This window comes from Scyliorhinus torazame, chromosome 8 (genome assembly GCF_047496885.1).
Source record: "Scyliorhinus torazame isolate Kashiwa2021f chromosome 8, sScyTor2.1, whole genome shotgun sequence".
NCBI classification, from domain to species: domain Eukaryota; kingdom Metazoa; phylum Chordata; class Chondrichthyes; order Carcharhiniformes; family Scyliorhinidae; genus Scyliorhinus; species Scyliorhinus torazame.
Genome location: NC_092714.1, coordinates 118,047,032 through 118,059,997, shown reverse-complemented (window position 1 = coordinate 118,059,997; position 12,966 = coordinate 118,047,032). Strand labels below are relative to the sequence as shown.

General features: G+C 51.2%; 1 protein-coding gene across 6 annotated transcripts in view; it reads right to left on the bottom strand.

The window, feature by feature from the left end:
- The window catches only part of frmpd4 (FERM and PDZ domain containing 4), a 924,678-nt gene that overhangs the window by 181,907 nt on the left and 729,805 nt on the right, over positions 1-12,966 (bottom strand). For all 6 annotated transcript variants that reach the window (XM_072514083.1, XM_072514082.1, XM_072514081.1 and 3 more), the window contains exons 3-4: positions 9,710-9,870; positions 8,946-9,048 (exon numbers count right to left, since the gene is read on the bottom strand). In XM_072514083.1, the coding sequence (XP_072370184.1) occupies positions 8,946-9,048; positions 9,710-9,870 (264 nt within the window). The remainder of the gene's footprint in view (positions 1-8,945; positions 9,049-9,709; positions 9,871-12,966) is intronic.

Here is a 12,966-nt window from a genome sequence, read left to right as displayed (position 1 = left end):
TATGGCTCCCAGATGGGCGGAGCCAGAGGCGGAGTCCCCAGGGTTCCAAGCCCAGTCTTAAAGGGGACATCACCTTACATGATGACAAGGCAGTAACCGTTCATCACATTCACCCCCTGTTTAAAAAGGGGTCCGGCGGGGGTGAAGTGCTATCATAGGTCCATCCGTCTCGGTGGCCGGATCGTCCTCCTCAACTTCCTCAATTCGGGCGGTGGTGCGGCGGGCACGGACGTCCCGGTTGAGGGCACATCCGGGAGCACAGCGGTCGGAGCTTCGGTCCGGGTCGGGGCAGAGGAACTAGGCAGGGCCGGGGGTAGTGGAGCCGGTGCCGGCGGGGTGTGTAAAGGGGGGGCGCACGGTAGGAGCTCACCAATTGGTGGTAGGGCCGGAAGGGGGTGTGTTGTAGGGGGCGACGGGTCCTGCAGGGGCGCGGCGCGGGAAGGGGCGTCTGTGGTGGAGGATCCAGCGGGTGTCAGATCCCGGAGGGAAACCGTATCTTGCCTGCCGTCAGAGTACTCCACGTAGGCGTAACTGGGGTTGGCGTGGAGCAGTCGGACCTTTTCAACTAGGGGGTCCGTTTTATGGCTCCTCGCGTGCCTCCGGAGAAGAACAGGTCCCGGAGCCATCAGCCAAGGTGGAAGCGAGACCCCGGAGGTAGACTTCCTGGGGAAGAGAAACAATCGGTCGTGAGGGGTCTCATTCGTGGCCGTGCAGAGGAGTGACCTAATGGAGTGTAGGGCATCGGGTAGGACCTCCTGCCAGCGGGTGGTTGGGAGATTTCTCGACCGCAGGGCCAGAAGGACAGCCTTCCACACGATCGCGTTCTCCCTCTCCACCTGCCCGTTTCCCCGTGGGTTATAACTGGTCGTTCTGCTCGAGGCGATGCCTTTGCTGAGCAGATACTGACGCAGTTCATCGCTCATGAACGATGTACCCCGGTCGCTGTGGACATAAGCAGGGAAACCGAACAGGGTGAAGATGCTGTGCAGTGCCTTAATCACCGTGGCTGAGGTCATGTCGGTGCAGGGAATGGCGAATGGGAAACGGGAGAACTCATCGATCACGGTGAGGAAATAGGCATAACGGTTGGTGGATGGGAGGGGCCCCTTGAAGTCCACGCTCAGTCGCTCAAAGGGGCCCGAGGCCTTCACGAGCCGAACCTTGTCTGGCCGATAGAAGTGCGGTTTGCACTCCGCACAGACTTGGCAGGTCCTGACCATGGCCTTGACCTCCTTGGTTGAGTAAGGTAGGTTGCGGGACTTGATGAAATGGACGAGCCGGGTAACCCCCGGGTGGCAGAGGTCATTGTGGGTGGCTTGCAGGCAGTCCTCCTGCGCGTTGGCGCATGTGCCGCGGGACAGGGCATCTGGGGGCTCATTGAGCTCCCCTGGACAATACTTGATATCGTACGAGTAGGTGGAGAGTTCGATCCTCCACCTCAAAATTTTATCGTTTTTTATTTTGCCCCGTTGCGTGTTATCGAACATATAGGCGACCGACCGTTGGTCGGTGACGAGGGTAAACCTCCTACCGGTGAGGTAGTGTCTCCAGCACCGCACAGCCTCCACAATGGCTTGTGCCTCCTTTTCGACTGCAGAGTGTCGAACCTCGGAGGCGGTGAGGGTTCGGGAGACGAACACTACTGATCTGCCTCCTTGATTGAGGGGAGCAGCCAGGGCGATGTCTGATGCATCGCTCTCTACCTGGAAAGGGATGGTTTCGTCCACCGCGTGCATGGTGGCCTTGATGATGTCAGCCTTGATGCGGTTGAAGGCCAATTGAGCCTCAGCCGAGGGGGGAAAAGTGGTGGTCTTTAGGAGTGGGCGGGCTTTGTCCGCATACTTGGGGACCCACTGGGCGTAATATGAGAAAAGCCCCAAGCACCGTTTGAGGGCCTTGAGGCTGCGGGGGAGGGGGAGTTCCTTAAGGGGGCGCATGCGGTCGGGGTCGGGACCTAGGACCCCGTCTTCCACGACATAGCTGAGGATGGCCAGCCGGGTGGTGTGGAAAACGCATTTGCCCTCGTTATAGGTCAGGTTAAGGGCTCGGGCGGTCCGGAGGAACTTTTTGAGGTTAGCGTCATGGTCCTGCTGATCATGGCCGCAGCTGGTGACATTGTCCAAGTACGGGTATGTAGCCCGCAAACCGTACTGGTCCACCATTTGGTCCATCGCCCTTTGAAAGACGGAGACCCCATTTGTGACACCAAAGGGGACCCTGAGGAAGTGGAAGAGCTGGCCGGCTGCTTCGAAGGCAGTATAGGGGCGGTCTTTTGGTCGGATGGGGAGCTGGTGGTAGGCAGATTTGAGGTCGACCGTGGAAAAGACTCGGTATTGGGCGATCCGATTTACCATTTCCGCGATGCGAGGAAGGGGGTACGCATCAAGCTGCGTGAATCGGTTTATGGTCTGGCTATAATCCACGACCATCCGTTTCTTCTCCCCGGACCGGACTACCACCACTTGCGCTCTCCAAGGGCTGTTGCTAGCCTCGATGACCCCCTCTCCCAGTAAACGCTGGACCTCTGACTTGATAAAAGCCATATCTTGGGCACTGTAGCGCCGGCTCCTGGTGGCGACGGGCTTACAGTCAGGAGTGAGGTTAGCGAATAGCGAGGGGGGTGCGACTTTCAGTGTCGCAAGGCAGCACACCGTGAGTGGGGGCAAGGGTCCGCCGAACTTCAGTGTCAGGCTTCGGTGGCTGCACTGGAAATCCAGTCCGAGCAGCGGGGGGCACAGAGGTGAGGGAAGATTTAAAATTTGAAACGGGTGTATTTGGCACCCTGGATCGAGAGATCCGCAATACAGTACCCCGTGATTTGTACCGAGTGGGACCCAGATGCGAGGGCTATGGTTTGGGATGCGGGATGGGTGCGTAGGGAGCAGCGCCTTACCGTTTCAGGGTGGATAAAGCACTCCGTGCTCCCGGAGTCGAAGAGGCATGCAGTGTCGTGCCCGTTGACCTGCATCATGGAGTTCTGCAGGTGTTTTGGCCGAGTTTGATCGAGGGTGATCGCACCCAGTCGCGGATAGTCGGAGTCATCAGCCGAGTCGGACTCGTAAAATGGCCGCTGCCGTTGGTCGCACGTGTCGGGTCGAGAAGATGGCCGCCGACCAGATGGCCGCTCCCATGATTCGCACGAGGCTGATGACGCGTCAGAAGAGGGCGTGTCGGGTCGGTGTGCAGCAGCATTGTGAGGCCTGCGGGCCTGAGAGCCTGATTTTCGGGCCGGCTGTTCTTTGTTTTTCTGGCCCCTGGGTCTGGCCAGGCAGACCCTTGCAAAGTGCCCTTTCTTCCCGCAGTCGCTGCAGATCGCGGAGCGGGCTGGGCAGCGTGGGCGTGGGTGCTGGCCCTGCCCGCAGAAGTAGTATGGTGTGCCCCCATGTTGAGAGGGTCGCAGCGTGGCGCAGGCCTGTAATACGGTTGAGTCTGAGGAAGTCCGGGGGGGCTGGCAGAGTCCGCGGGGTACGTACCCAAGTTATGTCGGGCCACCTCCAGCGAGGAGGCGAGCGTTAGCGTCTCCTGGAGGTCTTTTGCCCCATTTTCGAGCAGCCGCTGCCGGATGTAGGTCGAGCGGATGCCGGACACGAAAGCATCTCTGATATGCAGGTTCATATGGACTTCCCCTGTCACATCCTGATGGTCACAGTCCCTGGCAAGCGCGGTGAGTTTTTCAACAAACTCGTCGAGCGATTCCCCCAAGCGCTGCCGGCAGGTAGAGAGCAGATGCCGGGCATGAACCTCATTGACGGGTTTGACAAACCGCTTGCGGAGCAACTCAATCGCTTCCTCATAAGTCGTCGCCTTTTCAAGTGTGGCGGAGATTCTGTGACTCACCCGGGCGTGGAGTAGACGCAGCTTGCGTGGCCCTAGGATGGGAATCTCTGCGTAGGCCTCGAAGCACCGCAGCCAGTATTTAAAAATTTCCTTTGCCTCCGGCGTTCGTGCTTCCAGATTGAGCTTCTCGGGTTTTAGGCCTGCGTCCATCCTGAATCTAGTTTAGTCTAATAAATTGAGGTACCCTCAATAATGACGCTTAGAGATTAAACTGTAAAGAAGGCTTTATTAGACTAATAACTATACTACAGCTAGAGACGAGAGCTGACTGTTACACAGACCATGAGGCAGGCCTTTATGTATGGCTCCCAGATGGGCGGAGCCAGAGGCGGAGTCCCCAGGGTTCCAAGCCCGGTCTTAAAGGGGACATCACCTTACATGATGATAAGGCAGTAACCGTTCATCACAGTTGTGGAAGCTGGTTGGAAGAGGACCTTAAGTTTTCCAGGTGTTGAGTGAAAGGTTAATTTTCTCATGTGCTTCGGAGAAGGAGTCAACAATGTTCTGGAGATCAGTTTCTGAGTGAGTGTGCACATGAAAACCATCTGTATGCTAGAGCTCAATGACTGAAGTTGGAATGAAATGCATCCATAATATTTGCTTCAATTTCTCCCTGTATTAGCAAGTATAATATTCTTTGTATCGTTTGACTAATACAGAATATTTACTGAGCCTATTAAGGTATAGAAAACAGGAGCGGTATTGGGAAACATCTTACTGTGCTGGTTACAATTAACACAAGGATATATGTGAGAGAGAAAACCATGGACAGAATATTCTACCCTCGCTGGTGGTGAGCTGGGAGGTGGGAAGGGCATTTTTTAATGGCGGCACGCTAGAACACCACCACTTTCCCAGCTCTGCCAGAACTCTGTTCATGTTCGACATTTCCACCCCACAGCCTATTGAGGCCCTTAAAGTGGTCAATTAATTACGACCCAAGGACCTCATCCCATTGCTACTGGTGATAACCCAGTGGTGGGGTGGGCCTGTTGCCATGCCGCATGCATGACAGCCTCTCACCTCCACGGGTGATTGTTTGGGGGCTGGGTCGAGGGAGAGTTCCTCGATCGAAGGACAACAGGAAGAGGGGAGGGAGTACTGAGAGCCACCCGCTGCACCCCTCTCCCTGCAAAACCAGCCCCTTCCCTTGCTTCCCACAAATTACATACCTGTGGACAGGGTTTCTCCACAATCCTGGAGTTTCAGTGTCTGTCCTTCCAGCAGCAGCCATGGACTCCCTACTGATGCTACTGAGCACAAGAACTGCCAAACTCTGATTGGCTGACAGTTCTTGTTCGCTGAGATTTCCACTCCCGGGGTCTTAGTTCAGTGGATGTCTCACCATTGTATTGTCTTGTACCTCAGTGGACCTTCCTGAAAAGAAGTAGAGAGTGTCTCTTGTCAGCTCTCCAACTGGCAGGTGAGATCTCTGAACTCTGAACCAGATCCTACACCATGTGATATTACATCACTTCCTATGATGATGTACACAGTATCTGATTGTTGGACATCAGTATTCTGTGTCTAGATCAGTTGGGACAAGATCACACTGGTATGGTTACATTCATTCGGACCAACCAGCCCCTCTTTCTTTCTGAATGGAAGGATCAGAGCGGAGCCAGGCTACCAATGAGCCATAAAGTACACTTCAGCCCTTCACAGGTCCAATTTAGTTCTCAATGTTATGATTCAAGATCCACCACTATTGCAAAAGGCTTAGGATACTTTTGAGATGCTATTACCTCCTGAGTCTCTTGGCCCATTAGATTAATGCCGGAAGTAACATCATGAGGATTAGAAAGTCACAAGGGTTTGCTCCATGGAAATCTTTGAACAAATTGTTCATGAAGTGAGTTTCTTTTTGGCATTTTTAGAATGGTTGATTTTGTGCCTTTTGAACGGTTATTAATGTATTTGTTTTTACAGATAGGATTGCAAAGAGAGACAAGTAGTTTCATGTGAACAAAGGGTGAACAGAACAGAAATTCTATATTGAGTGAATGAAGGTTTGATAAGCCATGGTTTAAGTCTCACTCTGGGATTCTGTGATCCTGAGGCTAAGTGTTGACGCCGTCGGAAACGCCATCGCGTTTCTCGACGGCGTCAAAACGGCCTCGGGATCAGCAATTCTGGCCCCTACAGGGGTCCAGCACGGCACTGGACTGGTTCACGCCGTTCCAGCTGCTGATTCCGGTGTCAACTGGACACCGCGGGATCCGCGCATGCACAGTGGCACCCGCGCCAACGCACGCATGCACAGTGGCTCCCTTCAACGCGCCGGCCTCGACGCAACATGGCGCAGGGCTACAGGGGCTGGCGCGGAAGAAAGGAGGCCCCCAGCCAGAGAGGCCGGCCCGTCGATCAGTGGGCCCCGATCGCGGGCCAGGCCACATCGGAGTCCCCCCCCCACCCCCCCCGAGGTTGGACATCCCTCCACCCTCACAGGCCGTTCCCCGACCCTTCCACGCCGAGTTCCCGCCGGCTGAGAGCAGGTGTGGACAGCGCCAGTGGGACTTGGCTTTTTTACGGCCCATCTCGGGCCCTGGCCACATAGAGCGGCCACCGACTGGTGCCACGCCAACCACGCCGGCACCAATGGCGCCGATTGGGCAGCACGGTAGCACAGTGGGTAGCACTGTGGCATCATAGCTCCAGGGTCCCAGGTTCGATTCCCAGCTTGGGTCACTGTCTGTGAGGAGTCTGCACATTCTCCCTGTGTCTGCGTGGGTTTCCTCCAGGTGCTCCGGTTTCCTCCCACAGTCCAAAGACGTGCAGGTTAGGTGGATTGACCATTCTAAATTGTCCTTAGTGTTCAAAAAGGTTAAGTGGGGTTACTGGGGTACGGGGATAAAGGTGGAAGTGTGGGGCTTAAGTAGGGTGCTCTTTCCAAGGGCCAGTGCAGACTCGATGGGCCGAACGGCCTCCTTCTGCACTGTAAATTCTATGATTCTATGATTTTCCGCTCTGCGGAGAATCGGGTGCCAGTGTCGGGGCGGCGTGGCGCGATTCGTGCCGGTCGCGGGGATTCCCCGGCCCAGCCCCAGGCTGAGAGAATCTTGCCCTAGGTGTCCACTAAGTTTTAAATACTGGTCCTGTTGCTTATTTCTGTTGCTTTCTCTTCCTGTAGGTGACTTTCAACCTCTGTTGTGCCACTGTCTCCCTCTCCCTCCTGCTCTGCCATTTCCATCTTAATGGTTTTCAGATTGCTTCTCAAGAACACAACTACCATCGACAGTGATATATATTAATCCAGGAGCATACTGTATTATCCCTCTGACCTCTACAGGTTCTGAACCTTTCTTTTAGCATCTCTGTTGCTTGCACTATATGAATTCCTGTCTTGCAACATCATTCGCCATGGGAGGACAGAATTTCTTTTCTGCCCAGAGAGCCATTTGCGCTTCATTCTAAAAAATGACACCAGTGCTTCACTGTTCGGAATATAAATGGATCCAGACTGCTGCCTGCATTCTTGGCATGAATGTGAAGAAACTCGTGAGCTATACCAGAGATTAGATGCATAGTGGTGGAATGTAAACTCTTTCTGTTGGTTTAATGATGAGGGTTTGTACGGCTTGAGTGGGAAGTGCAATTATAGCACCTATAAACTTGATAATCTCTGCTACACCACACAACTAAGCAACATGTTCATTTGGTTATTTTTGATCAGTATCAAAGTTGATGGAAGTTGCCAGAGCCGACTTGTAGAATGTTTGTGACATTGCTACAAACTACAAAATGACCATTCACTTGTTGTCCATTGAAATGAAACAATGAAGTAAAAATTCATTGCTGCGATTACCTTCATCCCTATGGTAAATGCAGCTCCAGCCGGTCTACAGCCCATATTCCAACACCTGTCTTATGCATTCTATCTTTTCTGTTTTGCTTATTTGCCAGTCCTGTTTTCCCAGCCAGAAAAATGGGCAGATATGTTGTAAAATAATCAAAAGTTTGCGAGGTGATTGGCTGCCAGAGTTGTCATGACGTGGCAAGTCGCCCTGCTCAGACTGTGTTCACTCTGAAATGGAATAGTGACTTTATCCAGTGGCTTGGCTGAAATGTGGTCAAACTCAGCTCAGTTGCAGTAAGTTCATTAGGGCAATGAGCATCACTCCAGCTCTAGCCACTCACCCTCTGTTTTCACACTCAATACTTCACCACCGTTACTGAGGTTCCAGCCGTGATTTTAATTAGCAATTGCCCAGTGAATATTATCTTTGTTGCATCCCCACAAAACAGGTTCTTTGGATAATGATCAAATTGGTCATCAAATAATTAAATCATTTCTCTTTGCTTTTTGTAATGACTTAAACCAGGCCTTTGAGATTGGCCAATTGGAATATGAGTTCCCTGATTAGTGGGCCAATCAGGAAACCTCTTCTTTGTATATAACAGGGATTGTCTGATGCTCTGCACTCCCAGTGTCGACAACAAGCTGAATGCACATGGCTGTTGTTGATAAAAAGGATTCTGGTGAAGGGACATCGGCCTCCGTGGACTTATTACACTTTTCATCTGGTTTCCTGGATATGGTGAAGACTATCAAATCATCTAGTAAAGTGCAGCTTCTCCAATATTTTGGAACTTTCTGATCATCCTAACATATATAGTCATTTCTATAGTGTTACAATAGCTTTATGACTTGTGGATAATGTTGGATGAGAACTGTGCTTAGAATTAAAGCTCGTTGCATGGAATTCTCCTATGTTTAGGAGCTATGTCTTTGGTGGATAATATATAGTTAGTATTCTGGTTTGTTTCAGGGTTCATTATTCAATTTTTTTTTTAAATTGCCAGTCTGGCAAGCTATTATAGCTTCTTTAAAAAAAAAAAGTAGCAAAGCTGATGAATTTTATTTAGTCAGGTACTATTTTTGAACACAAACAGTTGGAGATGATTTAATTTACGATTATTCAACTTTGTCATCTAAAACAATAAAATAAATGATCCTTAATCTTTCCAAGGCTTGGTTAATCTGTTTCTCTTTCCCCTTGTCAACAGATAAATGTCTCAGTCTCATCCACGGTGCAGTCCCCTTCACTCATTCCTTGCTTTTGGATGGGCTAATGATGAGTGGACGTAGGTGAATGAAGAATCATTACCTCACAAGGTCGATGACTCTCTCTCTGGGAGCTGTGCTGACAGGCTCATCATTTATCTTTATTATCTGGTCTCCTGGTATCAGCTTCCCTTCGGAAGGACCACCTAAGAAAGAAAGTTTAACATAACATTAACATGCACACCACATGCTTTATCATCCATTTATTTTCAAAACAGCACCGTGCTACTATGTTACTTCTTATTTGCTGGGCGATCTTGTGGTTTCACCTGCTCTTTACCATTAGTGCTATGAGTTTATAATCATTCATTACAGAGGTACAAACACTTGAAATAAATTGGCAGAAATCTGGAATTGCTTTCCCTTCTAAAGTAAACCCCTCAATACCCAGCATCACTGTGGTGCAATCTTTAGATACCCCCAAAGACACTGGCATTACTTGAACAATCTTCAAGGAAAATCACTTGAGAGACATTCTTCCTGACAGTTACAGATTTTCCTGGAACAATAATGCCAATATGGAATTGATCTCATGCCTCTAAGGAGGCTGGACAATTGTCCAGGAGTATAGCTAGATAGTCATCCAGGTCGATACTCATTTTTCAGAAGCACAGCACACATATCTATCTCATTAGCTCATATTAAGTAGTCACAATAAGAAGAGGTGGTGACTAACCCCTACAGTAATTCTTCCCTTCACTGAAGAGTGCTACACATTAAATCAGCAGCAAGAAAGGCTAAGAAAACAAGTAAAGGACTTGTGACAACTGATCCCAGGTCATGTACTGTATGTTCTCTCATTCTCACCTGGTGTAACAGAACGCACCACCACAGGCTTCTCACTGCCTGCGACAAACCCAAACCCCAGTACTGGATCCCGCTTCATTTCTATCTTGCGAGAGGCTGGCTGGATGACTTGGCTTCCCTCGAGTCGAGGGTCTTCAAAGCTCGTCGACTGGGTCACATGGCTGTAAAGAGGGCAAAGATGGAACATTGTTTAGGATTACTACAATTTTTAAAATAGTGAGTATCCAGTTTTGTGACATTTATGTAATGATTAAGCTGACACGCAATGCAGAACAGGCGCTTCTAGATCTTAATCGGTTCCATCTTGTATAATGAGAGGGAAAGTCTGGGAACCCTGGCAGGAGTAAAGTAGAGTCACCCAAATGAGGTTTCAACCTAAATGTACTCTTGGGCCTCTGTTTCCCTGGAAGTTTGTAAGTGGCCCTTTTCGGGGCATAGCTGGGGCTTCCAAACCTCTTGACACACACAACAGTAGGTGGTACCTTGGGAAGCCCAATCTCTAGAATCGATATGAAGGAGTCTATTATGCACAAGAAAAGACCGAGGGCGGAATTCTCCGCTGGCAGAATGCTCCGTTTTGCCGGCGCCCAGGGGTTTCCCGACGGCGTGGGGCTGCCCCACAATGGGAAACCCCATTGACCGATGGGCATAACGGTGCATCCCGCCGGCGTGGTGAGGCAGAAATGTGGCGCAGCAGGGTGGAGCATCCCGCCCAAGGTTCAAGTGAGGGGGGGGCGGTGGCAGTGGAGGGCACTATTTTTTGTCATATGTTTTATTTTTTTAAGTAGAACCACAAGAGTGTTCAGCAACAGAACTTTTAATGTATCTTAACTTAAAAGAAATTCATTCTTGGGATGTAGGCATCGTTGGTTGAGCCAGCACTTGGAGCCCATCCCTAATTGTGCTTGAACTGAGTGGCGCACTAGGTCATTTCAATGGGCGCAGTTAAGAGTCAACCACATCATTGTGTGGGTCTGGAATCACATGTAGGCCAGACCGGGTAAGGACAGCGGATTTCCTTCCCTGAAGGACATTAGTGAACCAGATGTTTTTTTACGATAACAGCAATGGCTTGATGCAGTAAGCGTTTAATTCCAGATTTTTTATTGAATATAAATTTCACTACCTGCCATGGTGGTATTCGAACCCTGAACCCCTGGTTCTCTGGATTACTAGTCCAGTGACAATACCACTATGCCACCACCTCCCTAACTGAAAGCAATATTCCATCACCTGAGAAAGGAAATCATCGGGCACGATTCTCCGGCCACACTGCGTGGAAAGTCAGCTGGGCGCAGGACAGCATTGAAAGCCCGGAGACTCCGCTCCCGGGATCTTGTAACGCCTTGCAAGATTCAACACAATCTTGCGAGACTTTGCAAGGTGAATCCTGCCCACAATGGGCAGGAACACATTTTGGCAAATCTGCATATTAGAGCGATGCAGTGAGCCTCACGCTAATGTGCAGATTCCCCATAAACGGAGACCAGATGGAACAGCACTTGTGGGGTTCTCCAAGGGGATCAAACGCCCACAGCTGCATGCCCTTTGGGCAGGGTTTTGCCCTGGCACTGCTGGTGCCATCTGGGTACACTGGCAGTGCTAGCCTCCACCCTATCAGTGCCACCTGGGTGCCATCCTGGCACTGCCAAGGTGCCCAGGTTGCACTACCAGCTGGCAGGAGCATTGCCATGGTGACAGGTTGGCACTCCCAAGGTGCCAAGATGGCATTTTTGCGCATGTGTGCGATCGGGCCGGGGTTGCCCGGGTATTCTTCTGTGGACCTTGGAGATTGTTATAACCTGCCTACTTACCATTGGCTGGGGACTAATGACTATCCCACAATCCTGTGGGAGTATGAGCTTCCCCAATGACGGGGGCGGAGAAACTCCTAGTATAAATAAGCTGGCCAGTTCAGGAACCAGGAGGAAGGAGTAGGTAGCAAGGGAAGTTACTGCTACTGTTATGTATATATGGTATAGTAAATAAATGTTATTACTTTGTATCCTTAAAACTCATGCTGGATTCTTCGTGGCCCTTACAAAACTGGCGACGAAGGTAAAAGTGAATAGCTGTCTACACTGCTGAAGCCACCTCCCTGGATTTTTGTTGGATACAGGTTGGAAGTTGTTTTCTATTATACCATGCCTCTGTACGGACGTTTGGATGTTTTTGATGCTGCGCTGGAAAGCTGGAACCAGTACACACAACGGATGCGTTACTATTTCCGGGCAAACAATATCACCGAAAACGAGCGCCAGGTGGTCATATTGCTCACCGCCTGCGGCCCGCATACGTTTGGGGTGATTAGGAGCCTTACGTACCCAGCTGCGCCGGACACCAAAACGTTTGATGAACTTGTGAATATAGTGGAGCAACACTTTAACCCAACCCTGTCCACGATAGTCCAGCGTTACCGGTTCAATACTGCTGAGAGGACCCCTGGAGAATCCCTTGCCGATTTTCTATCCAGGCTACGCAGGATTGCGGAGCACTGTGACTATGGTGAGACCTTGTCAGAAATGTTACGCGACCGTTTGGTTTGCGGTATTAACAATGCAGCCACCCAGAGAAAATTGTTAGCGGAGCCAACATTGACTTTTCAACAGGCCATTCAAATAGTCTTGTCCCGAGAGAGCGCAGAGCAAGGAGTACAGGAGCTACAGGGAATGGAAGTGCATGCCTTGGGGCGCAACCCTTTCCGTCCAAAAACGTCCCCCCGCACTCCTGCGGTACCTTGGGCGAGGCAACGTCCGGACCGACGCCAGTGGCCATCGGACATTCCTTCCCGAAAGGAGCCTTCTCCAGAGCCAATGGATGAGGAGCCATGTCCGTGTCAGACTTGTAGGCGCCGACCCCGTCACGGACGGCGGTCCTGGGGGCGCCAGAGGCGCCGTCGTTCCGACCGAAACTGGGACCAGCCCAGGGGCCGTAACTGGGACCAGCCCAGAGGCCGTACCTTCCATGTGGATGAACCTGCGGCGACTACTCCTGAGGACGTGGAGACGGAGGATGACTTCCTGCAGCTGCATTGTGTGGCAGCTCCCCGTGTGGCCCCCATTAAGGTGACAGTACGGGTCAATGGCCACCCGCTTGAGATGGAGTTGGATACTGGCGCAGCAGTCTCTGTGATCGCCCAGAGGACATTCGACCGCATCAAGCAGGGTATACAGACCCTTATATTAACCGACTCACAGGCCAGGTTGGCCACCTACACGGGGGAACCACTGGACATTGCAGGAACTACAATGACCCTT